Here is a 26,451-nt window from a genome sequence, read left to right as displayed (position 1 = left end):
TTTTAGTAGCCATGTTTAATTTTATCCTCCCTATAAATCTGGTAGTCACTGGAAGTTTTCTAACTTATTCTCCTTAATTAAGGATCTGCAGGTTTCCAGGGACTGGGCCTGAGCAGCTTTTAATTTTGAACTTGTGACCTGTGGTGCAGCACAGCAGAACATCACCAGGGCTGCCAGGGCCCAGCAGAGACGTTTTAGAGGCTCAGCACAAATGAAATGCCTCTTCCTGCTGCAGGAATTGCTTCTTGGGGCTAAATCCTGCATTATTTGGCAGGAGTCTCATGATGGGCTCAGCACTGAGCCCGTGAGTAGAGGATTTCTGCTCCCCCAGCAGCTCCAGGTGTTTGTACACTCTCTGCAGCACCAAGGGGAGCTGCACACCATGACCTGTGCTGCCTCCAAGGCTTTGGGCTCCATCCAGATGAGAGGTTTCACAGAAATGTGAGTTATTATTATTGCTGGCGATAGTGGAAATAATAGTTACTTGGGTTTCAAAGCACAAAAGTGAGATTTTTCTAAGCAAAACACTTCGAACACCTCCATTATTTCCTTTGCTGCTCCTGCCTCACTTCATCCAATTTATTAAGTCAGTGGAAGAAGTGATCAGTGCTGATATTATTTTCTTAGGCTGTTGTTAGCTGCCACTTCAGCTCCATTTCGCCAGGGAGAAACCCAAGCCCAGGGTGCTCCCGTGCCGGATCCATTTCCACCAGGGCTGTGCTAAACTGGGAGAGAGGCACTAAAAATTCCACACACACACAAAAGAGCCCTCTCACTCTCTAAATTTCGGGTGGAATGGCTGCTGTCAGCTCAGCCCCAGCAGCTGCAGAGCAGCCTCAGGTGGAGCACGCGCTGCCACGGCACCCCCGGGACACGCTCTGAGCTGCCTGCCTGCTTTACAACTTTATAAATATTCTGATTATTCTACAAGCTGGAAACACAGGGCACAAAACACCTTAGAGACGGGGGAAATAAAACCTGGGGAGGGGGAGAAGGGAGCCCAGGCCATGGAGCTGTGTTTGTGTGGAGCAGCGAGGGCGCGATGACGATTCCATCCACCCTCGCCTCCTAAGCCTCATTTTCCACCCAAACCTTCCCTTTCTCCTTCTAATTTTTTCATTTAAAGCAGTTTCCTGGTCTCCTGGCCTCTCCAGACTGGAAGGGGCTGACAGGTATTCATGCTCTGCTGCCTCTGAGTTAACCCTGCGTGAGCCACTGATGTAAATCATTTGATATTAAATTCAGTGTTTCATTTTTCCTGAGTGAAACCACACGGGGTAAGACTCTCCCATGGAGTTTAACAGCCATGAAACCAAAAGGATACAACACAAATGTAACACAAATCCTTGCCATGTATAACAGCTCCAGAGAATTTAACAAAAAATTACACTTATTTCAGCTACACATCTATTTTTATAAATGAACAAATAAGCAGGAGGTGCACAGTTCTCTCTATAATTTCATAAAGTGGTTCAAAACTGTTAGAAAAGTGAATATTTCTTTTTAATTGCAATTTGGGTTTTGTATGTGAAGGCTTCCCATGAAAAATGCATTTGATCAGTTATTGTATTTTTGTGATTCTAACGTAGAAAACAAAAGCAACCGTGTCAAAATACAGCAGGTGTGGAGCTGGGAAACCCTTGGGATGAAATCAGCACCCTCGGGGCACAGTGAGGAGGAGGAGGAAGGTGGTTTGGGGCTGTGGGGAATGCATCCTGGGAATCAGGAGCAGGGAATTGAGGACCAGGAGGGTTCTGGCCCCTCCTGCAGCCTCCAGGTGCCAGCACCTGTCCAAGGGACACACCTGAGCTGCGGGATGGGAACCTGGGCTCAGCATCTCCCAGCACTGCCTACAAACCCAGGGAGCTCCCTGCCTTCAGAGCAAAGACACACCAGCTCTGAATAAAAGATGGGCAGAGCTTTGCAAAGCAGCTTTCACTTCTTTCCTAGAAATCATCTTTACTATTCCTCTGGAAATCCACATTTATTTTAATGGTTTGAACCACACCTGGTTTCATGTGTCACACTCCTGTTAAACAATGAGAGCACTTGGAACTCCAGTGATTTTATATCCTCTCAAAGCTGGGCCTTTACCCAGGTATCTGTTTTACTGCGTAGTCCTGGAACATCTGAATTTTTGATACCTAAGAAAAAACTTCTACTTCAGCAGAAAAAAAAATCCCAAACTGGTAAGAATAAAAAATTTTTAAAAAAAATATCTATATATATATATATATATATCTGTTAGTTTTTTTTGCAAAAACCTTGCCTTGACAGGATTTCTGCTGCAGTGAAAAGAATTTGGATTCTCTTTAATGACTGAGACAGCTCCATTGGGCTGAGCAGAGCTCGGGCCAGAGCAGGCAGACTCGTGTCACTCCCTGGCTGGATGTTTGGCTGCCAACTTCTCCTTTCTTCCGGAGCAAACCTGACATTCAAATGGCAGCAAGAGCTGCAGCATCTCGAGTGCTGCGAGGATTTTGTTTATTTTAAGGGGAAGCTTTTGGCTCAGGTTTTCCCACAGGCACTGGAATGAAAGTGCTCCCTCCCCCAGCATCCAGCACACATCAGACAGGCACAGCTTTCACTTGTGACTTCCTCACGATGACTTTTAAAGATCAAGGCACAATAAAGTCTCGCTGCTTCCCTGCACGTTGGTTAATCCCTTGCAACTGTCAGGTAAAACAGATTTTTAGGAACAATGGAATTAATCTGCACAACTCCTCTGACATTTTACGGTAATCTGTGTTTAAATCCTGGGGGCTGCTTGGAAAAGTTGACCCCGGAGGTGCTTTTTAACATGCACTGTGCATATTGATGGCACTCTCCTGCCTCGCTCCCTGATTGCAAGGCTCCTGTCAATACTGGCTCCCATTCAAGTCCCCCAGCGTGAGGCAGGCTGATGGACTGGAGATGCTGGATAAACAGGGAGAGATGCCAGATTAAATACTAAACACTTCTGGGGAGGTGCTGATGGACAGGAGTAGGTTACGGGTCCCAATTAATGCAGTTATCCTGTGCTGCAGACGGGCTGGGAGGGAAAGCCTTGGACTACCTGCAGCCAAACCTTCCTCAGCCCCTCCTTACCTCTCTTGCTTGGATTCCCTCTAACCAAACCTTCCTCAGCTCCCTCTCTTCCCATCTTTCACACTGCAAGGAGCCCTTCCCAGCAGACTCTGCCCTATCCAGTGGCTAAAGATGGCAAGAATTTCTTGGGCCTCCTCACCCACCCTGCCTGAGCATCTTCACTGCCTGGCTCCACTTTCCTATGACTTTTTGCCTCCCCTGCTGCCTTCCAGGCTGTCCCAAACCTCCAGACAATGTCCCAAGCCCCCCATGCTGCCCTCCCCAGTCCCCTCAGCCCCAGCAGTGTCAGCTCAGCCCCTGCACTGCTCCCCCTGCCTCTCTCCCATGGCTGGAAGGTTTAATTTAGCCAATTTTCAACTCTGCTGCTTCCTCTGAGCTCTGTGTCAAGGTTGCTTTCCCCCCTAATGCTAGAGCACATGGAACCCTTCTAGTTTATCACACAAACGTGACCTCCCTGTCTGTCTGGCCAGATGAGACCCCCGGGAATTAGGTTCCTGCTGTTCTTTTCCCTGCTGGCAGCTTTCTGGGAGCTGCTCCCTCACCTGATAGTGCACCAGGGTGTTCAGGCGCTTCCAGTCCCCCTCGATCTTGGTGGTGATGTCTTCATCCTGCAGCACCACGCGGGCGATCCGGCCCTGCCGCCACTCTGGGAGAGGGGAAAGCCACGGTCGGGGGGGGCAAGCTCTGCAAACCCCACCAGGAATCGCCCCCAGCCCCTTTGATCACCCCATCCCACCAGGCAGGGCAGCTCCTACCCAAATCCATGTCAACAGCTCTCGGTCTTTGGGAATAGGGGACGTTCTTGTACACAGCATCCAGGATCTTCTCCTTGACTTGGGTGATGGTGTCGCAGTTCAGCACCTTCACAGGGATCTCTGGGCTGTTCTCATTGTCTGGATTCACGCAGTTTAGGATCTGCAAGAGAAGAACCACACCATGCTCTGAAGGAGAAGTATAACCACGAGTCACAACAACCTCTTCCCATAAAAAACCCCATTGCAACCCTGAATGCATCACTGCTGTTGCATCTATAATATTTATACAATTATTGCTGGGAGGAATGTCCATTTTCACTCACTACAGGAGGGCAGTGCCCAAAGCACAGGGAGATAAAACATTCCCCTCACACCAAACCTGCAGACTGGGGCCACAGCTGCGTGGGACAGGGGTCCTTATTGCCCAGCAGTGCTCACAGCTCAGGCAGTGTCCTGGTCCCTGCTCCGGGGGCCAGCACAGCAGCGTTCCTCACTCACCAGGGTCTTGTACTCGATCTGCTGCCGGATGAGTTTGTCCTCGCTCAGGGAGTACCGCGCCTCTCCCGTGATGGCATCGATGGGGCCCTTCTCCATCTGCTGCTTGATGGCACAGTAGAGCATGAACAGGGGCTCTCCAGCACACTCCTGCACGACAGGGGGACACCAGAGTCACACGGGGTGGAGGTGCCTCTCCTCAGGGCTCCCCGCCCCGTTTGGCACAGGATTCCTCCCAGCACAGCCTCAGCCCCACTGACTCAATCCTTGTCCCACGTGCAGCCCAGGGCTGGTCCCCAGCAGCTCCTGGAGGGCCACAGCCAAACCCGTGAGCTCCACTGCTCCGTGGCTGTGCTGGCTTTGCCAAAACCCTCCTGAATCTACGTGGCTGTAAAAAAAATGGAATTTGAGATCTCCATCTCACTGTTCACTCCCCTGGAGCAAATTCAGTGGGGTTTCCAAAGTCACAAATTATGTTAGAAGCTGTGAAAGCCTAGGCATGAAGATGTGAGAAGTTCCCTCAGGTACCACAGAGGTGTAACAGAACCTCCTTTATATGGGAATTACCCCGGGACGCCGGAGGCTGTGAGCATGGAGCAGCAGCCCCAACAGAAATTTCCACCTCTCCATCCTCACTACTCCATTTTTCTGGAGCCCGATGGAAGAGCTTCACCCCCAGATGCACCCCGGGGGTGGCTGGAGGGTGAGACAGCAGCGGGGTCCCCACTGCAGCTCTCCTTACCTTGAGGAATCTGTGCAGCAGGAAGGCGAACCAGTTCGTCAGCATCTTCTCGGCCACCGACTCGGTCCTGGGGGAGGCAGGAGGGCACACATCACACACGGAGCCCCCGAAGCTGCGCCTGGCACAGCTCCCCGGGACTGCAGGGCGAGGCCAGCGCTGTCCCCGCGTCCCCGCAGCGCTGCCAGCGCCCGCCCGGCTGCCAGCCCTGATGGGGCCGGTGACAGCCCTGATGGGGCCGGTGACAGCCAGCCTGGTGACACTCGGCTCCTCGCACGTGGTGCAAATTACAGCCTGGCTCAGTAAATCACTGGGATTTACAGCAGCTCCTGGCAATCAGGGACAGCCGAGTGACAATGGCAGGGAAATTGCAGCTTTCTCCCCAGTCCCACCCAGTGTCCTCTCCCCAAATTTGCCCGAGATTATCTCTAATTTAAATACAATGGCTCCTAATGGGAGTTTTTAACGCTGCCTCTGCAGGACCCAGAGGCTTCGCTTAAAGCTCCACAGCCGCTTTTCCTGGGATGGGATGGGATGGGATGGGATGGGATGGGATGGGATGGGATGGGATGGGATGGGATGGGATGGGATGGGATGGGATGGGATGGGATGGGATACATGGGATGGCTCTGCTGGCCATGGGGTTTCTCATATTGGAGCCCCAGCCCAGTGCAGGGAAGAGCTGCTGTGCTGCAGCCTGGCTACCTGTGACCATGTCTCTGGCCACCTGTGACCATGGCTTTGCCTGGCTCAGCACCACCAACCTTCCCCTCATGGATAGCAGGATTTGGTCCAAATTCCAGCAAGCAAGGAGGGATGGATACAGTTCGCTGCATCCTTTCCTCTGGGGATTGATCCCTCACCATGAACCAGATCACCTCCTCCCTGATCTGGAGAGGGTCACATCTCACTCCAGACCCATTTTCCCCATTCTTCTCCTTAAATGAGGGACTGCCCCTTGCTGTGAATCCCCGCAGCATTCCGAGTGCTTGGAATTACAAGCGCACACCAAAGAAGCACAGGGCTTGATTCCAAAACCAAGCAGATCAAGAATGAACTGGAGCCAGAGATTTCAACAAACAAAAACTGACACCAGTTGGCCAACAGACCTGGGGTCACATCATCCATCATCTCCTAGGATGGCAACATCTGTCAGGAATTCGTGAAAACGTCTGCAGATCCCCAAAGAATTTAAGCCTGAATTGATTAGCTGCCTAAAAATTCATCCTACAAATTGACACACACATGGATCTCCTGTTTGAAATGTTTCAGGCACCCAATTACAGAGGAGAAGCACAGCACCCTTCCAAACAGCCCTAGAAAATGGAGAGGCAGTGACACAAGCCACAGACGAGGTGAAAAACTCAGAAAATAATGCATTCAGGACTTCAGGGAGAATATTAATTTAATAAACTGCTTTGTTAATAGAATATTAAATGAAGAATGAGCAGGTGTCTCCCAGTTAGCCCTCCCAGTGAAGCTGCTGTGTCCTGCCCCTGGGGGCTGCTCATAGTCTGACACCAGCTCTGCAAAAAGCACTGAAATGTGGAGAGACAGAGAAATGGGGGCATTTTGCAGGGGAGAATGGGACGGGACAGGACGGGATGGGATGGGATGGGATGGGATGGGATGGGATGGGATGGGATGGGACGGGACGGGATGGGACGGGACGGGATGGGATACCCCAAGCCTTTCTCTTCCCTTTTTTTGTTTTATCAAAAATACCAGATCAGCTGAACAGAGCAGCACAAAGAAACCCTGCGAGCATCCCTCTCCAATCCCATTTCTCCTGAGCTCCCAGCACTGGATCTCCTCCCAGCACAGCCTGACCATGAGATATTTGCAGTGTCCCAGTCCTGGGGACAGCAGTGGAGTCAATACTGAGTTCATCCTCACTGCCCTGTGCTGGCTGGGAAAGAGGCAGCTCTCAAACCTCCCTGGCTGCTGGAACGGCTGCATGGAGCATCCCTGCCCTCCTCTGCCTTGCAAATGGGAAACTCTGCCTCACAGCCCAGGGCCTGGCCTTTATTCTACACATAAAGGGCTCTGTTGAGCTCCCAAATCTGCTGAACCCCAAAATCTGCTGCCAGGTTTTGAACTGCCCCAACCAGCAGCGCTCTGTGCCATCGCCAGCCTCTGGATGCTTTTAAAGATCTGCTCCAAAAATAAAAGATAAGCTCCTGGAGATTACCAGGGCAGAAGAAGATCCCTGGACTTAGAGCAAACCCTTCTCATGCTGGCCACAGAAGGAGGGCACAGCACGATCCAGAGGTGATTTTCCAGAGGAGCCTGACGCCGGCGCCCGGCTTTGGCTGCTCCGCCGGCTTCCTGAGGCACCGGCAAGAAAACAAACCTAAACAAAATGAGCTGAGAGAACCTAAAAAAATAAATATGTATTTTATTAATCCTCCCTGCTCTATGTAGGTCTCCAAACTGCTGTTGCCAGCAACCCGAGCAGCTGTTTGATTTAACGTCAACTTTCTTGCTGTCTCCCGCGAGGGGCAGTCGTGGAAGAAAGAGAGAGGAAGAAAGAGGGAAAGAACTGAGTGTCAGTTATCAACTGCTGCCACTGGAGAGCTCAAAACATTTTAAAAAATAGTGTTTCACTTCATGGCTGATCACTCCTTATTAAGTCAGAGCAAGGAGTTCCAGGCTGGGCTGGAACAGTCGGGCACAGAGTTGGGAAAGGTCTCCAAGTCAAGGTTTAATAGGATCTGGAGTATCAGGATAAGGAATAAAGCTTTTAAGCTAAAAGGGAGCAGATTCAGACTAGATATAAAACAGGAATTGTTATAAGGGTGGTGAAACACTGGCCAGATTGCCCAGACTGGTGATAGATGTCCCATCCCTGGGAAGATCCAAATTGCAATGGGTAAATCCTGGTGCAGGACAGACAGCCCACAGGACAGACAGCCCAAAGGACAGACAGCCCACGGCCCTGACTCCTTGCTGGTTGTGCAGGGAGGAGGGGGCACAGCTCTTATCAGCATCCCTGTGTTTTTTGGAGAGCCAGGAAAAGTCATTATTGATGGCTGAGGCAGAAGACGCCTTCCCAGCGACTCGTCAAACCACGGGGGAAATTAAGGCGGCTTCCTTTGCCAAGATGAGTTATTGCCTCCGCAAACACAGCCAGATTTAAAGCAATTTCCTGTCAAGTATATTCATTGTGGCTGCAGGGACCCCTGAAATTTTCCTGGAGCTGTGAAATCCTCCCCTCTCTCCAGCAGGATGCCAGCAGAGCCCCAGCACGGCCGAGGGGAGCACTGGCCAAGGCCGGGCTCTGCAGGACCCCCAAGGATGTGCCCACTGTTACGCCCCACATTCATGCACGCACATGTTTTCCCTATTTTCTTGGTGCCACTTCCCAGCTCTGCCTTGGGTGAGTTGCTCAATCCATCCTGGAGCTCCTGGCCCGGCTGTGGCACACAAATGCTGCTCTCCAACCGGGCAGAGGCAGGGGATCTGGTTTGAGACCCTGTCCAGCCATCTGTGAACTCCCAGAGCAGGGCTAACCCCATATCCTGGAGGCAGGTGAGGAAATGGATGGGAATCCTCCACGGAGAGCCGAGATTCCCTTCAAACACCAGCCCCTGCAGAGCCCTCAGATCACAGAATCCTGCTGTTAATCAGCTTGGAAAAGACCTCAGGGAGCATCGAGCACAATCTGAGATCAATCCCCACCTTTTAACATCCAGAGACTGCACCACCTTCCTGGGCAGCCCCTTCCAGCCCTCTCCAAGAAGAAATTCCTCCTGGAGCCCCACTAGCGTGGCCGTGCCAGCCCACGGGTCCCGTGCCCGGCCTCACCTGCGCAGGAGCAGCTTGGGGTGGTTCTTGTTCTCCAGGTTCTTCTCGATGAGGTCGGAGAGCAGCTGCTTGAGGACATCAGTGGCGTATTCCAGCTTGCCCTGCAGCCCCGTCATGATCAGCGAGGCCACGTTGCCGCGGTCCCGCATGGAGAAGCTGCGCTGCAGCTCCAGCGTGCGGATGAAGGTCAGCAGGAACACCTTGTTGTTGATCAGCTGGGCAAAGAGCTTCAGGGCCTTCTCCACGCTCTGCTGCCCGTTCCCCTGGACCTGCAGGAGGAGAGCATGGCTGTCAGCCACGGCACAAGGGGACAAGGGGACAAGGGACAAGGGACAGGAGGGCAGTGCTGCAGCGCCCTGGGGTCACCCTGCCAGCACTGGGGGAATCACAGGAGCAGGGAATGGTTTGGGTGGGAAGGGACATTGAAAATCATCTCATTTGCCATGGGCAGGGACACCTTCCACTGTTCCAAGGTGCTCCAACCTGGCCTCAGACACTTCCAGGGATCCAGGGGCAGTCACAGCTTCTCTGGAGAGTCTGTGTTGGGACCTCCCCACCTCACAGGGAATAATTTCTTCCCATTGTCCCATCTAACCCTGCCCTCTACCAGTCTGAATCCATCCTCCCTTGTGCTGTCCCCACAGTTCCTGATTTCAGTCCCAACTCCAGCTCTCCTGTCAGCCTTTCAGACCCTGGAAGGTGCTGGGAGTTCTCCACAAAACTTTCTCTTCTCCAGACTGAACATTTCCAATTCTCCCAGCCTGTTCCAGTCCCCTGGGCAACTTTTTGGCCTCCTCTGGACTTGCTCCAGCAGTTCCATGTCCTCCTCACGCTGGGGGCATCAGAAGTGTGCACAGGATGGTTCAACCCTGGCTGCCCCCATCCTGCAGGGTCTCAGCATCCCTGGACATGGTTTCTGCTCCATCCTGAGCAAACCTCTCCCTCCACTGCTGCCCTGAATCCTGGCTGGGAGCTGCACTCTGTGCAGCCATAAAGCAGCAGTTGGAGCCTAACGGTCCCCGAAATGACACCCAGTTCTGCTTGTTCTGCACAAAAAGTGACACTCTTGTAAGTAAATTAAATACTAATTTAGACTATTGCTTTATTATGGGCCAAGTGTAAAAAATTAATTGAGGCTTTCAGCCAGTTGCGGATTCAAGTAATTCATTACAAGTGAAAATGATGAACTGCACGAAGCAACTCTTTACCAAACATCTTGGAGAGTTATGTATTGGTTTTACTAACGTTACATAATTAAGCAACTGTGTAATTGGCAACACATTTATCACTTTTGCAATTCTGTTTTTCATGAGTAAAAAAGAAGCATTCATATTTGTTTGCTGGAGCATCAGCTTCTTTGGCAACTCCAACAGCAAACATAATGCATGGAGCTGGAAAACTGGGAGCAGGAATGGGCTGGGAGAGGCAGCTTCTGTTTTAGCAGTGCCACAGCGACTGCTTGGTGCTGGTGGCCGAAGAAAGAAATCCCAATTAATGCTTTAATGGGTGGAAGTGCCTGCCTGGAAAAGGAATCCAGCCCTGGAGCAACCAGGACTCCTCCCTCCTACATCCAGCCCTGGTCTGTGAGGAGGATTTCAGGATTTACTGGGGCAATCCCACTCTCTGAAAAGCTGAGCTGAACCTCTGGACATCCCACATGGAGGATGGCAGCTCCATCCCAGGTGTGAGATGATGTTTATGGAGTCTTATCCTTTCCTTGGCCGCTTCCAGGTGAGCAGGGCCCATCTGCCAGGTGCACTGATGGACCCTTGAACGCTCCCAATACCTCTGTACTCCCAGTGAAAGGTTTTTTTATATATATATATATATTTTTATACATCCTGGTGGGAAAACCAGGCAGATGGAAGCACTTGCTCAGAGGCTGGAATGCCTGGGCTTTCTTCTTGCCCTCCTGTGGACACGCGAGGGAACAGCAGCAGGAGGCTCCGGGCAGGATGCTCCAGGCACTTCTCCATCCCCTAACCCACGAGGTGACTTAGGAGGACTTTAAAGCACACCACAACTGCTCTGCCCTGTTCTGCCGCTGCCCTAGAGCGATATAAACCCCCATAAAATAAAAATAAACCAACACCGGGGAGGAGAAACCGAAAGGAATCCGGTGATGTGGGAGGAGATTAAACTCCAAGCTCGGAGTTAAAAAGAACTCTGCTGAGCCCGGGGCATCCAAGAACGTTTGGTGTGGAGCCTTAAAGGTGCTGCAGGGCTTCCTGCTGGCTTCCCTGAGGCTTGGGGGAACTCGGAGAGCTGAAGTTACCTCCAGCTCCCGCAGGACAGGGTGGTCCTCGATGCCCGGGAACAGCACCCTCATGGCATAGGTGCGGTAGTCCAGGTAGGGGATCCCCGAGCGGTCCAGGTCGCTGGTCAGCTCGTTGATGTCCGTCTGCAGCTCTGCAAAAGCTGTTCAGGGGGAGAGAAGGGCACAGGGACAGCTCAGGGACAGCTCCACCTCCCCACCTTCCTCCGGGAGGCTTTGGGAGAAGGTTTTGAGCAGGGCTGGATGCCTGCTCTCCCTGAGGGCAGGAGGGGCCAGCTCAGGGAAGGATTCCAGGGAGCTCAGACACTCTGGGAGGCTCTGAGGGTGGGAGAGCAGGCGCTGCTCAGAGCAGAGAGCGAGAACAAAGCTGTGGTTAATTTGTATGCAGTTCACACCTGTGCACACACACCTAAAACACCTTTAAAGGCTGCGCAGAGAAACAAGGATCTGTTCTCATAACTTGGTGCCTCCCTATTTTCCTTTCTTCTTGTTTTCCTCCTCTATCAACAGTTGCCAAGACAATCAAATCTGATGCAGATCAAATCTGAGCTGCTGCAGGGGTCAGGAAAGGATTCATTCTTCCTCCCCTAACACCGTGTTATACAACTGGATGTGTCTCCTCGTGTTCCCTCTCCAAAGTGTGACACGCTGGCTCTGGAAGCCTCTGTACCCCAGCTGGGCTGTGCCAAGCCCAATCTGTGGCTTCTCCTCAACATATATCAATTTTTGCCCTGTGCTTTCAAAGCTCCCCTGGAAATCAGCTGAAAAAATCCAATGCAACTCTCTCCACTATGAAATCTGCAGCTATTTCTTTTACTTTGATTTATTAAGCCCCTTCCCAGGTGGGAGGATGTAGGAAGCAATGGCAGCACCCCCCAAAAATCCACCTTCACCTGCGGGGTGAGGGGAGCTCTGCTGCCTCCTTGCAAGGGACAGGACTTGTCCGTGTGGAAACTTGCAAGCAGCAGCTCTGGATGTTCCAAATAACACCCAAAATTTCACAGAAGCAAATGCTTGAGGAGCTTCTTCCTCCCTCCCAGCCTTACTCTTGCTGCTCTGGGCTTACACTGAGGCTGGAGCAGGGACTGGCCCAGCTTTCCAGCCCTCCTGTCTGGGATCCACACTGTTATTTGGGAGTCTGAGCTCCCTCTGTCCCTCTCTCTGTGCCTTTTGAAAAGCCCCTCACCCAAAAGCCATCGGGCAAGGGCACACTGAGCAGGGCACGTGGGGCTCGTGCTGGCCCTGCTGTGTGAGCCAGGCATGGCACCTAAGCAGGATCGAGCTCTGATCCCATCCCCTGCACATCAGAGCCTGTCTGCTGCCCACACACTGCTAGCTGCCACCCTCCCGGGGTGGGACAGGCATGGGAACCCCATGGGAAACCCACAAAATCCCCAGGGAGTGCACACAAAACCCAGGGAGCGCCCGCAAAACCCTAGGGAGCGCACAAACTCCCAAGGAGCACCCACAAAACCACAAAGAGCACCCACAGAACCCAAGGAGCATCCACAAAACCTCCAGGGAACATCCATAAACCCCAAGGAGCACCCACAGAACCCAAGGAGCACCCACAAAACCCCAAGGAACGCACACCCAGCTCCCTGCTGCAAATCCCCGGGGCACTGGGAGAACTGGGGACCCCACCCAGGGAGCTGCAGAGCACCCAGCCCCGGGCAGCACTGACCCTCCTTGCATTCCAGGGCCACCCGGGACTCCAGGTTGTCCATCTGCATCTGCAGCCTCTTGAGGGTGAGGTCGTTCTCTCGGGACTTGCGCTTGTAGGCGATGAGGACGATGATGACGATGATGAGGAGCAGGGAGCCGCCGGCCGCGATGCTGACGATGGCGGGCAGGGTCAGGAGGCTGTCGGACACGATGCTCACAGAGCCAGGGGAGAAGATGACCCCCCCAACACGCACCTGCAGGGCACAGCACAGGTGAGCGGCGCTTCGGGGGTGAGCAGCACTTCACCCCCCTCCCCGTGCAGGTCCCTCAGGGAGCACTGAGCCAGCTCTGCTGGGGAGCAGAAAACCTCGACTGCCTTCAGACACAGAGAGAGCCGCTTGTGTGAGCACAGGGAGGCTTCAAGTGATGATAAATGTGCCAGCCCTTCACTATCTGGGCTTTGTTCTTATTATCTGATGGCTCCATTTGACTTTCAGTTTATAAGCTTTCAACTCCTTTTCGTAAAACGTGGACATTAACAAGCCCCTGATCCTTCCACTGACAAGAAAGCAGAGTGACTGCAAGGCCAGAGCACAGAAGGGAACAGAAAGCCCCACGTGAAAGCTGTGGAGCAAACAGGCTGGAGTTAACGCTAGGACAGGCTTTTCTTGGATGGGCCCTGGCCACAGATGTGAGCAGCTCTCAGCCAGGTTGTGCTTCTGGGAGTCACACTGTGATAATCTGAATATGTTTTGGACGCTGAACTTCAAGGGAAATAAATCACAATCACAATCTCATTTGGGTTCTACTCAGGCAATTGTGCAGCTGGGGTTTGGTGTGCAAGAGGAGCAGAGGAAGCAGCGCTGCCCAAACCCGGAGCACAGGGAGGCACTGACTGCTCTGCTGGGTGAGGATGTTGATCCTCACTCCAGTGTTCAGATGTTCCTGGCTCCTGCTTCGGGAAAAGCAAAACCTTTCCATCCACTTGGCAGGTCAGGCCTGTCTCCATGGGCTGATTAAATCCCTCCAGGAGGGAGAACACTGGGAATGGTCTCAACTTCATGCAGAGGAAGGATGGCAACCAGTGCCAAAGGCACTGCCAGAAAGATTTGTTCCTTCTAGAAGGCTCTGAGGGGCATTCTTCCTTCTGGAAGGGAATGACTCTCAGGGAAGGACAAAGCCTCTCCACGCTAATCCACACCAATATTTTAAACATGCAATTAGACACCCATAAAATCCAAGATCCTGCTGGAGATTGTGTATGCGAGGAGGAAGGGTGGGGAGGAGAGGGGATGCTGATGGGACATGTGGCCCCTCACCATCACTTTGTGCTGCCCGGTGAGGGTGGGGGGCTCGCACAGCAGCTGAGTCTCGGACACGGTGACAGCGCACGGCGTCTCCCCGATCAGCACCGTGTAGTTGAGCTTGGCTCCTCCCGGGGCGGGCGGGCACAGGTTCCTGCCCTGGGGACACGGGGACACAACACCGACAAAGATGCAGCACGTTCCTCCAGCTTCCATCTCCCTCCCGACTTGTGCAAAGAGCGGGGCTCTGTTTTGGGCACCCCATCCTTGGCAGCAGGGATAGCCCACCACCCTCCTTCCCTTCCTCCTTCCCTCCCTCCTTCCCTCCCTCTGGGTTTTTTTTGTGAGCTGCCCATGGGCTGAGCGAGGCTCTCCTTACCTTCAGGATGATGGGAGAGCCCGGCTTCTGCTCCAGCACGCCCGTGGAGCTCAGCATTTCAAACGTGGGGTTGGGGTAGTAGATGAACTTGGTGTCATTGTAGACCAGCAGGGACTGGACGTTGTTGAAGATGAAGCCGAACTCGTCCGGCCGCTCCACGGCGTCCAGCCCCGGCCGGTACTCGGGGGTCAGTGGTGGTGCCAGGCAGGACAGGGCTGTGGCATTCACCACCTTGCACACCTGGGGGAAGGGGGGATTTCAGACACGCTGCAGGGAACGCTCTGCCCCGAGCTGGACTGGGATGCTCTGATGGTTGGGAAGTCCAGTGGATTCATGTTTAGCTGGAGATATTTAATTCAGGCTTGATGCTCCGTTATCTCAGAGATCTTTTCTGACCTTACTGATTCCGTGAGGCATTACAGCCGTGGTTTGGGGTAATCTGCTTCTCCTCCAGCCAGCACAAAGGTGCTGGGGTAGAGATGGAGGGTGAGCCCAAAATGAGCCGTGTTTCAGTGAAGCTAACAGCTCACACAGCTGCTCTTACTTATTTTTCTTTATTTTTTCCCATTTCTTTCCACTTCCCTCCTCTCTAGCTCTGAAACAGACCCACAGGGAATACCTGTTCCCTGCTGCAAAGGAGGATTAGAGGCCATTCCCAAATGCCAGTGAGGGAAGGGAATGGATTGTGTGACACTGGTGGGCAGGAGGGAACGTGAAGGTCATCTCCAGCTGGGCTGAGGACACCCACAGCTCCTCCAGCACTCCAAGCAAGAAAATCACTGATTTATGGGGCTCTTGCCTTGTAAAGCAGCAAGAGCCCAACCATTTGGCCTCCCTCCATAAGTTAAAGATTTAATTTCACTCAATTTTGTGTCTTCAGAATTATTTTTGTAGCACTGTAACTGCAAGTGCTAGCAACAAAATTAGATGTCTTTTTAAAAAGAGCTCAGAAGAAAAAGGTCTTGAGGGGGAGAAAAGAAATAGGAAAAGACCACTAAGTGATTTGCCCTTTCCAAGATAATACAGACTCAGGCACAAAGATCACTGCATAGAAACAATATATTTCAGTTTTACTTGATCAGAATAATTTCTAAAGTCCTGGAGGTAAAGTTCTTACTTGTAGCACACACAAGAACCTCGCTTAGTCCCCATTTAGCTGGGGGTTCATCTCAGTTTCTCACTCACAGACTGAAAGAGTATAGATAGGGGAAGGAGGTAATTTCACATTTTTGTGTGTCAAATTCCCTCTTCCCAGTATCCCCAGTTTGGGGGAGTGCAGGAAATAACCCCAGAGCAGCTTTTGGTGCGACAAACCTCCATGGCAGGGCAGCCCTGGCACCAGTACCCCCATGCAGGGGGCTGCAGGATGAAGCTCCCAGCTGACAGCCCCTACTCACGTTGACAAACTCCTTCCCGTTGTACTTGACGCGGATCCGGGGCTCCTGGATCACATCCAGGTTGGAGCCGGTGACGGTCAGGGGCGTGTGTCCACTGTGGGAAAGCCAGGAGAGCCTGGTCAGAGGGCTGGGCTGTGCACGGAGCCTGGCCTCCAGCTCCAGAGACAAGATGCCAGTAAGGTCAGGCTTGAGAGGATGGGAACAGCCCAGCAATGTCCCCGTGGTGTGGCAGCAGCCACCCTGCTCCTCACGCTGCGTTTTCATTAACATCTGCTCTTTGCTTTCTTGGTGGCTGCTGGTTTTGTTGTATTCCAGGACCACAAGAAGGAGCCTTTCATGAGCAGTTGTGCCCTTCTGCAGCATGGGGAGTGATCTGGGCTTTGGTTGTGCCCACAAACTCTTGGTGCAGGGTCTGCTGAACACAACCACTCTGGTAACCCCAGTCCTGAGTTGTGGTAAATGCAAACCCCAGAACTGCCCAGCCCTGACCCATTTGGGATGCTGGGTGGGATGTGCATTTCTAGACAGCCCCTTTTTTTGGCCTGGGTGTGTGCTGAGGAGCCCCAGAGCAGGGGAGAGCCCTGGAGGTGCTGTCAGAGCTGTTACCTGGCGATGCTCCACTCGGGCTCGATGTGCTGCACCTTGGGGTCATCGATGTACTCAAACAGCAAAGTCCTCTCCAGCTGAGCCCTGTCCACGCTGACGGAGACCTGAACGGCCCCCAGGCCATGGGCTGAGGGTGCTGACACACAAACAATCTCATTCATGGATCGCCTGCACAAGAGGGAAACGAGCAGTGTTAATGGGGTGGTGGTGTAGGGGCAGGAAACAGCCTTTGTCCTGTTCTGGGGCAGCTCAGTGAAGGGCTGAGCCATCAGCCAGCCCCAGACTGGTACCTGGGGGGCTCCTGAGGTGGGCAGGAGTGCTTGGCATGGGCAGGAGGGTTTGGCCTGGAAGGAAGGGAAGGGAGCTCTGCCCACCGTGAGAGCAGCGCAGCCTCCCTGAAATCCCTCTTTGTGCCAAGCTGCAGCTCTCGCATCCCCCTGAACCTGCTGCCTTCTGCTGGGCGTGTGAAAACAGATGGCTGCCTTTTATATGGGATGCATAAGCTCAGTGAAAAGCCAAATTCTTCCCCTCCCCACCCCAGTGCACACACGAGGCTCTTGTGAGCGGCACAATGGCCCTGCCTGGGAAGGGCCATGGCACCGGCACCGCTGCCTTGGGCTTTGTCTCCCCATCAGAGCGGGGTGACCTCGGCTCAGCGCTGGCTGGCTGGACACAACAGACCATCTGCTGCCACCAGAGCCCCAGAGAAGGTCGAGGCAGCGGTGCAATGAGGCACTGTGAGAGCACAAAGGCGCCGGTGGGTGGAGGGATGGAGAAGGGGAATGAGATCTGAGCATCCGGAGCAGAGCAGGGAGGAACCACACGGCTCCTTGGACACTGATCCTACAGAAAGTGCTGGAGGGACATCCCTGGCAGGCCAGTGCTCCTGCACAGCCACCTGTGGTTGTCCTTTCTGCCCAAACCTGCCCCCAGCTCACTGGGAAGTTGGTGTCCTTTCTGTGGCTCCTTTAATTTTGGATTCTCCCTGGGGAGAGGGCAGGCAGGTCTGCAGCACCTCATTGCCAGTCTGGTACTTAATTCAAAAGCTGGCACTCCTGAATGGGCAGCCTTCACCATCCTCACCATCCTCAGGGGTTTGTGGAGGTGGCTGAGGCTCAAGTGCAGCCGTGTCCCTGCTCCACCTCCAGCAAAGCTCTGAGTCTGTGCCTGGCAGGGGGACAATGTGTGGTGGCTTTTTGGGATCCTTACACACTCCCTGCCCTCTCTAAGGAGCACAGACATTTAGGAGGGCGTGGAACAGCAGGTACCACGAAGTTCCCAGATCACTCCTTGGCACTTCCACCCCCCACAACCGAGGGGACAGAACCAAGCCCCTGAAACACCTCCAACCAATTGTACTTGATGCAATAACACATCCACCCCTTCCTGTCCTGCTCCTCTTCCTTGTCCTATCCTCACCTGGTTTTAGCACATCCACCTTGGTTTAATTTAGCCACAAAGGCTTCCTCGTGTGAAAAGTGGGGCTCTCCAGCCTTTGTGCTGAGTCTCGGAGTGATTCTATGCAGCCTCACGGGTTTCCTGCCTTGCTGCTGCCCACCCCAGACCCTGCCGTGCCTGCCCAGCTCTGGCACGAGCTTGGAGTGATGCAGGGTTGCTGGCAGAGCAGCTCCCAGCTCCCTGTGATCAGCTAATTAGCTTTCTGTGCTATTATTATGTCGTCATGGTGAAGCTACCCACTCCTCCGATCAGAGAGGGGAGAATGGGGGAAGCTGTAATTAGAGGGAATCTCGTTAGGAGCTGCTTCATCTCATCAGGCTCCCCCCACACCCTCGAGTCCAGTTGGAGTTCGCTGCCTCAAAACAGTCCAGGGCAAACCAAGTGCACAGCGTGGCCCCACTGAGGGATGGGGCTGCTCAGCCACTGCTCTCGCCTTGCTGAGGTTTCTGCTTCCTGCTGTAATTACAGCACCCAGGGAATGCAAAGCTCCTCCAGGTTTTGCAGGTCAGCAGCTGCAGGTTGCCTGAATAGGATCAGGTATTTAAGGGATGATATTGCAGGGCTTATCCTACACTTCTGCTGCTGGTAACGCTGGTCCCTGTCTCCATCTGAGGGAGTAATTTGGAATCTTTGTTTTGGATGTGGGAGGAAATATTGATGGGTTGGTTACACTGCTGAACACCTGGAAGACTGAGCTGCACTAGAAGGTTCTGGGATGCCCTGAGCACCATCCTAGGGTGGATCCAGAGCAAGCACTGCTGAAAACCCAGAGTGCTCCCACGCCTGAACACCCACAGCTCCCACATCCCAGAACCCCTCAGGCTTTTGGATGAGAAATTCACCTCCAGGGATCTTTGCTTTCCCAGAAACTTCCTCAGTTCCTCCTGGGCAGCCTGAGTGAGGATCTGGGAGGCAGAATCCCTTTGGATACCAGGCTGCCACCCAGGCTGTGCCCACTGCCAGCAGGGTGGGCAGGGCTGTGTACTGATACACACAGATGTAAACCACAAGTCTCTTTTTTAACTAAGCCCCAGGAAAACCCATTAAACCCTGCAAATGTCAACTCTGTGTTTACACTGCTGGGGAGAAAGCAAATTTGCCATTGAGATCCCAGCAGAGATTGATGGCTGAGCAAGCTCCTCAGCAGGAGGTGTGAGCAGACCCTCGCCTTGCTCTGCCCTGAGGATCCCAGACCATTTTTAGGAGGTCAAGGCACCTGCAGCTGTGGCTGCAATAAAAGCAATGCAGGTCTGTGAAAAGAGAAAGGAGATAATTCTTATGAATGTTCCATTTGCTTCAGAGCAGCCAGGCTGGGGGCAGATACTGATGACCAATATAAGCATATTTCCATCACAGTGGTGTTTCACTGTGATTTTTCAGAGCAGTTACCGTAGGAACAGCATTAAAATGAAATAATGAACAGCACCGACACCGATGGATCCCTCCCTTGCCATGCAAGCCTCCATCACAATAAATGAGAAGATGGTTTCATGCAATAAAAGAGGCAATGGAAGCCTTAGGGGCTCCCAGATGGATTTTTGTGCATTCAGTTCCAGCAGATCCTTGCTGGGATGGGAGCAGGAGATGCTGCAGGAGCCTGTGCTGGTCTCTTACTCGTGGAATTCGCAGGTCTGGTTCCCCAGGAGCACGGACACGTGGCTGCCAGCCCCGAGGTAGTGGCCAGAGATGGTCACCATGGTCCCTCCTGACTCCGGGCCTCGGCTGGGGCTCAGGAAACTCACAGCTGGAGTCTGCAGGAAGGAAAGGACAAGCTCAGTGCTGCTGCTGAGCCAGGGAGGTGCTGTGGGTGCCTGTGGCAGCAGAGAAGGACATCCCTGAGTGCCCAAGGCCAGCTTGGACAGGGCTTGGAGCACCCGGGGATGGTGGAAGGTGTCCCTGCCCTTGGCAGGGGTGGCACTGGGTCTTTGAGGATCCCTTCCAACCCAAACCAATCTGTGATTCCACAATCACTGTTCTGGAAGTGCAAAGCCGGACCCAAGCGCTGAGGGAGCCCTGGTTTATTCACAGGGCGAGCTCTCAATCCTGCAGCTGGGCTTGTTGAGTGAGCCAACAAAAATTGTTCGACAGCAGGGAGAAACCCCATCCAAAAAAACCCCCATCAATTCCAGGATTGTCTGCTGGAGCTGAACCCCTCCCACGTGGCACGCTCAGCTCTCGGGGACACACGTGCTGTCCCCCAGCAGGACACTCACCACGAACATGTACTGCTGTGCTGACTTGGCCGTGAACTCGGGCTTGCACTCTCCGATGCACAGGAGCACTGGGCCGGAGCTGATCCCTGGAAGCGCCTGCCCCATTTCACAGACGATCCTGGAAGCAGAAATGCCGCAGGGAAGCTTTGGCAGGAGGTGCCAGCAATGCCCTGCACAGCTCCACACTGCCTTTATTTCTCCTTTCTTTCCCCCCTCCTCTTTAACTTTGATATCTGCCTCTTTGGAAGAAGTTAATTACTGAGTCTATTTTTACCCCATGTAGTAATTTAAAGGGAAAAAAAATCAAAATTAGACATAATTATTACAAGCTGTAAACTCCAGAGCAAAGCAGAGCACTAATGGCAATATATTAGCCAGTAGCAAAGTGAGTGCAAAGTCCTCAGAGTAACAGATGAGTTCATTAAGGGAACAGCTCACACTGCAGACTCCCAGTTAATCAAAACTGGAGAACCCGGCTGGGGGATGATAGAGACAGCCCTGGAGAGCAGCTTCTCCTGGGGGACAGGGCCAAGCTCAGCCCTGTGGGCACATCCTGAGGATGGGAAAGCTGCAGGGCCAGGGAGAGCTGCTGGGGTTAGCCATGACTGATCGCTGTGAATGGATAACCCCCGAATCCCAGGGCACAGGGGATGTGTGACACCAGCTGGGGATGGGATCAAGTGGATGCCAGTCATGCCAGCAGGTTTGCGGGAGGTTTTCAGAAGGGCATCAGCTGGCAGGGCTCTCCAGATGGACCTGGATGCTGCCTGCTCCCACAGCAATGCTGGGAAGATAAATTCAAGAGCATCCCTGCAGGCACTGGGGAGCTGAGGGAGGGAGGAACCTACCCCAGACTGGAAATCTGAGAGTGGGAATAATTCGCCTCAGGACTGGAGACCTGAGGATGAGTAATTTGCCTCAAGGGTGGAAAGCTGAAGGTAGGAGTAACCTGCCTGAGGCAGGAGGTGCAGTTCCACCCATGAGGAGATGCCTGTGGGGATCTGACCTGGGAGTGGGACCAGAGAAGAGCCAGAGCAGCCTCTGCCTGCTGAGGCTGAAGGAGAAGGAAGCACTCACTCCTCTGCCTATCACAAAGACATAAAAAGCCCCAATTTGGGGAAGCGGCATTCCAGCTGCCTTCAGCAGCATTCAATCCTTTGCAAATAAAAAATAAAATAAAAGAAAACACGAAGACTGAAGGAAAAAAAGAAGCTGGTGCACAGGTGATGCCCGATGGGATGCGCACATCCTGCACACATGAGGAGCTGGAACGGGCTCGTCCTCACTGCTGCACATCAAAAGGGGCTGCCTGGAGAGAGCTGCCTTTGGAGAGCAGGGATTGAAGCGTCTCAGCTCTGAGCCTTCCTCTGCCACGTGCTGCTCGCTCTGCCTTTCATCCAGACATCGCCCCTGCACCTCTCTGCCGGTTATTCCTTCACCTCTCCCTCATCCCTCCTCCTCCTCCTTCTCTTCCTCCTCCTCCTGCAGACTGGCAGCGGGGATAGGAGGCCACTCTGAACTTGGGGCCATGGCAAACGAAGCCTGGGGAGGGATTCCTGGCACCCCAGGAGCAGGAGAAGAGAAGGGAGGTTCTCTCTGGCACAAGGAAACACCAAATGCTCAACTGTGCCAGCAAAGCAGCAGCCGCAGCACAGCCCGGGTGTGGCACAGGGCACAAGTGACCCGGTACACCTGGTCCGAGCCCTGCCCGAAGCCAAGCCCCCAGCAGGTACCTTGTTACAAAATGATGCATTCCGCAGAGCTGTAGGGTGCTGATTGCCGGGCTAAGTGGCCCTTTCACCAACATTAACCTAATTGCTGGCTGATAGATTGTGGGGCTGGAGCATATGGCAGAGTCATTACAGTCTTGGAATTCAGTCTGCCCACAGAACCCTTAAGAGGGTCCTTTTATCTGTATTCATCTTTAAAAGGCAGCTCTCATGCTAGCGCTTGCTGTTATCTGCCCAGGGTAAATGTTTTAATGATGTTAACAAACTTTGAAAGCTCAAGAGCCGTAATTAGAGTCATGATTATAAAATCAGGGTTTCATACCATCAAAGGGGGATAATTTCATAATCTTCCATCCTTTATTTGAAAAATAAAATATAACAAAGTAGTGCTCATCAGAACAGCCCCAACTGCTCGAAGTGGTGGGGTATTGGTGCCGTGCTTGGAGCCATTCCTGCAGCAGCCCCAAGCACCCTTCATCCCGTGATCCCAAATTCCCTGGCACTGACCCTCGCTGCTCCAGAGGGGTCAGCAGTGCCCCTTCTGCCTTCGAGCTGGGGAAAGAAACACCAGGAATGGACAAAACCCAACCAACGCCACCATGTGCTGTTGGTGACAGGTCCTTGCACTGTGCTGGGGTCTGGGTGGGAGCCACCAAATAAATGCATTTCCCAGCAGAGCACAGCTCCTTTCAGCTGCTCCCAAAGCTGGGGCAGATCTGTGCTACTGGGACCAGCCACGGGATCTTGGCCACCTCCACACTCCCAGTCCTACTGCACAGGTTACCAGGAGTGTCATCAGGAGATGATCCAAGGGGAGACACCACCAGCTTCTCCTGTCCCACCCAACGAACGTCCCCCAGCAGCCCTCGGAGCCTTGGCTCCCCCAGCACAGCCCCGTGGGGCAGGAGAGGAGCTCTGGGGTTTATTACCCCGTCCCCTTTTCCAGGCCTATTTTCTAATTTTGGGCTGACATTTTTCTTAGTGAAACAAATGAATTGGCTCTACTGGAGGCCCGCTCAGATTACGGGGCTGTCACCACCTCGCTCTCCTAACAAATGGCTGCGCGCAGCCGGCGGCGCCGGCGGAATTCCAAGTGGGATGGGGAGGCTCGGCAGCAGCAGCAAGGTGCTCATCAGGAAACGTGCTTAGCCAAGCAGGAACCACAACAGAACATTTAATGAAAGCTCAAAGGGCTGCTGAACCCCTGCAGAAAGAGTCCAGCGTGTGGGATGTGCAGGAATGTGAAGGAATCCCTTCCCATGCCCACCTCCACCGCCCTTCCCAAAGCTGCCCGAGCTCTGGGTGAGTTTTTGGCCTCCTGAGCATTGGCTGGAGGTCAGGGAGGAGCTCTGCAGGGTGCCCAGCCCCGGGGACGCGCGGTGGGGACAGGAGAGGGGACACTCACTGCTCGGCCACGACGTAGTGCTCGGGCAGGGGAGTGCACTGCACCCCGGCCACCTGCACGCCCTGCGCGATCTCCGAGAAGTCCAGGCCCAGGTTCACACCACGGATGGTCACCCTCGTCCCTCCTTCCGGGGGCCCCGACACCGTCAGGATCTGCAGGGAGGCAGAAGGCAGGAAAGGTGAGGTGACATCCCCGTGCTTCGGCCGCAGCCCTGGTCTGGAAACGCTTCTGCTGCGAGTGCTGCAGCCTCCTCCTCCTCCTCCTCCTCCTCCTGCTGCTGCCACACCAGCCCTCGCGGCTCTTCTGGATGTCCTGGAGAAGCCCAAGGATGCTGAAATCCATCTGTGCTCTGCTCCAAGAGAGGACTCCAAGGTCCCTGAGCCGGCCAAGAAGAGTGGGCAGTGCCATTGCCCAGAAATCCTTGCAGAAGGATAAACCTGGCTCCTGTCTTTATCCAGAACAGGCTAAGGCACCTTCCAGAAGCAGCCTGGTGCTTGGGAGCCTTGGCTGTTCTATGAATGTTAATGCCACATTTTATTAGTGACTTGGCCCCTCAAATGACTTAAAAATGTTAAAGGGTGAGGTGTGTGCTTTCAAGCTGCCTGTTTATAGCCTGCCTCAGCCATAATCATCCCTGCTTCCCTGGACTTGCATTAAGGACAATCTCCTCTTCAATTAGGAGTATAAATTTCAATAATGCATGGTCACAAAATTTGGATCCAGAACTCTCAGACAGTTATCCTGAATCTGCCACCTTCTCTGTTGTTGCTCTTGGGCAAGTTTCTAATCTTCCCCGTGCTGCAGCTCCTATTAATAAATAAATACAATCCATAATAATGCAATTTAATTAATTTAATGGATAAATCTTTTTTACGCTCCTTTGTTCCTCCCTTGTCTTTGGCAAAAAAATCTTGACCTCTTCAGAACTTTTTCCTTGCTGTTCCCAGATGGATGGTTGTTTTTTTCCACCTTCTCAGGAGTGAGGAAGGTGGCTGAACACCGGTGCCACCAGGACACCATGTCCCAGTGACCTGCCCCACAGCAGCCCTCAGGACACCCCTGCCCCACCACTTCTGTGGCTCCCAGTTCCCCAAAGCCTCTCCAAAAAGACATCCAAGATCTTCAAGATGGAATCCCACCACCCCCACTAAACCAATGGTCACATCCACTTGGTTTTTGAGCACAGCCAGGTGACTCCAGCACTTCCCTGGGCTTCCTGCTCCAGCCCCATCACTTCCCTGGGCATTCTGTCCCATTTTTATCCTCATGCTGAGGTTATTCCTACACCATGCACCATCCAGAGCCACCAAGCCACCCCCTCCTTCCTCCACATCCTTTAATTCCCACCTCCCTCTCCCCTCCACTGCCCGATGGAGGTTTTTAATTTATTCACCACGCACTGCCTGTTGTGCTGCTGCTCCCTGTAACTCACACCATGGCTTGTCTTGTATCATTTAGCTCTGTGAGCTCAACGTGCCCATAAACCCAACTACAAAACCAAGCTGGATTGTGTTACCCTGAGTCCTGGAGGCCTGGTAGTGTTTACATCAGTGCTTGGGAATCACCTGAACTTGCCTGACAGTTACAAGTGTCCTTTGCAGCTCTGGATGATGTTAAAATGCATTTACTGGAGTACTTACTCCACCGGGCTTGTTGTCTCATCACTGCTCAAAAAAAAAGAAGTCACTGCTTGCCATTTTCTGACCTGAGTAGAAGCAGCGAGGCCAAGCGGCCTCCTCGAACAAAGCCAAGCTGATGCTGTATTTTAAAAATGTCCTGACCTGGAAAATCCCCAATATGGAGCTCCACTCGACCTAGATTTTAGTGGCCACTAATTGAACAGTTTTGAAGTAACTGTGCCATAAAGCAGCCCCAGGGTTAGAACAGATGCATTCAATTAATTACAGCTGGAGAGATTCAGTCAAAATCACAGAAAGAAGATAAGTCTTAAAGGTCCCGGTGCACCCAGAGCTGGGGATCGTCTGAGCAGCATCCCTGGGCTTCTGGTTGGGGTGAGGATGAGGCACCTGCAGCACAGCCAGCCCGTGGTCTGCCCTAATCCCAGCCGGGCTGTGCTGGGAGCTGCCCAGGCTGCAGGGCTGCCAGTCCAGATTTCTGATCTGAGACAGACAGGATTAGCAAGAAATATTCCCCAATTTCAAGAAAATCACTTCACTAGACTGGCTTTTGGCTTAGAGCTCTGTGGAAGATAAAAAGGACCTGCAAAGGGCAGCTGAGAAAGAGCCAGGCCACTACAAGGAATTGGACATTTGCTGTTTAGAAATCTGCACCTCTGCTGAAGTTTTTTTCAGCTTGTTTGCTAAACTGAAGCAGCTTGAAAGTCACTGAGATCTGAGCGAGGTGTGGGAGGAAGAATTTTTCTGAACAGGTCACCTCTCCCCACTGCACGAGGCAAATCCCGATGCCCTGTAATAATGCTGGGCAGGATTGATCAGGTGTGCAGCACTGTGTTATTCATCAAATGGGCTGGGTACGGGGATGAGGGGGGTGGCAGGAGCTCGGTCACCCTCACACCCTGTCCTTGATCAGGGAAGGGATGCAGATGCTCCAGAGCACTTCTGTTATTGCTGCTTTTTACTTGAAACCAACGTAGGGACCCCCAAGGCTGGAATCCAAGGGATCCCTGAGCTTGGAATCAAAGGGATCCCTCAGCTAGGAATCCAAGGGAACCCCAAGGATGGAATCCAAAGGATTCCCAAGGCTGGAATCCAAAGGATCCCTGAGCCTGGAACCCAAAGGATCCCTGAGCCTGGAACCCAAGGGATTTCAAGGTTGGAATCCTGGATCCCAGGGATCCAGGAGCACCATTCCAATGCCAGAACCCTTCCCCTCCCAGCCTACAGAAGACACGGCTCCAACAATGCGGGATAAATGTTCTCAGTGTCACGTCTTGCTGCTTGAATGTTTGAGCGTTTCTGACATGAAGCCCCACTTTGCCTGCAGAAGAAGCCAGTGAGGAGCCAGGGAGAGCTGAGCTGGGGCTGCCTGGGAGCTGCTGGAGCTTTCCCTGCAGAGCTGGAGGGAAGCCACGAGCCCTGCACAGCAACCCCTTGGCATCTGTTTGGGTGCAGAGAGAGCACCCAACCAATGGCACAGCCCCTGCCCCCTCCCCAAA

The 26,451-nt window shown here is 53.1% G+C and overlaps 1 protein-coding gene across 1 annotated transcript in view; it reads right to left on the bottom strand.

The window, feature by feature from the left end:
* Window positions 1–26,451, bottom strand: part of PLXNA2 (plexin A2) — a 127,647-nt gene that overhangs the window by 8,229 nt on the left and 92,967 nt on the right. Inside the window, exons 12-25 of the mRNA XM_062509370.1 lie at window positions 23,316–23,467; window positions 20,181–20,298; window positions 19,582–19,718; window positions 16,510–16,677; window positions 15,904–15,997; window positions 14,507–14,746; window positions 14,143–14,286; window positions 12,843–13,077; window positions 11,159–11,301; window positions 8,884–9,152; window positions 5,080–5,146; window positions 4,341–4,487; window positions 3,843–4,002; window positions 3,630–3,733 (exon numbers count right to left, since the gene is read on the bottom strand). Of these exons, the coding sequence (XP_062365354.1) occupies window positions 3,630–3,733; window positions 3,843–4,002; window positions 4,341–4,487; window positions 5,080–5,146; window positions 8,884–9,152; window positions 11,159–11,301; window positions 12,843–13,077; window positions 14,143–14,286; window positions 14,507–14,746; window positions 15,904–15,997; window positions 16,510–16,677; window positions 19,582–19,718; window positions 20,181–20,298; window positions 23,316–23,467 (2,178 nt within the window). The remainder of the gene's footprint in view (window positions 1–3,629; window positions 3,734–3,842; window positions 4,003–4,340; window positions 4,488–5,079; window positions 5,147–8,883; window positions 9,153–11,158; window positions 11,302–12,842; window positions 13,078–14,142; window positions 14,287–14,506; window positions 14,747–15,903; window positions 15,998–16,509; window positions 16,678–19,581; window positions 19,719–20,180; window positions 20,299–23,315; window positions 23,468–26,451) is intronic.

The sequence above is a fragment of the Cinclus cinclus genome, chromosome 27 (genome assembly GCF_963662255.1).
Source record: "Cinclus cinclus chromosome 27, bCinCin1.1, whole genome shotgun sequence".
NCBI lineage: Eukaryota > Metazoa > Chordata > Aves > Passeriformes > Cinclidae > Cinclus > Cinclus cinclus.
The sequence above is the reverse complement of the archived record's forward strand: the minus strand, read 5'-3'. Positions and strand labels throughout refer to the sequence as shown.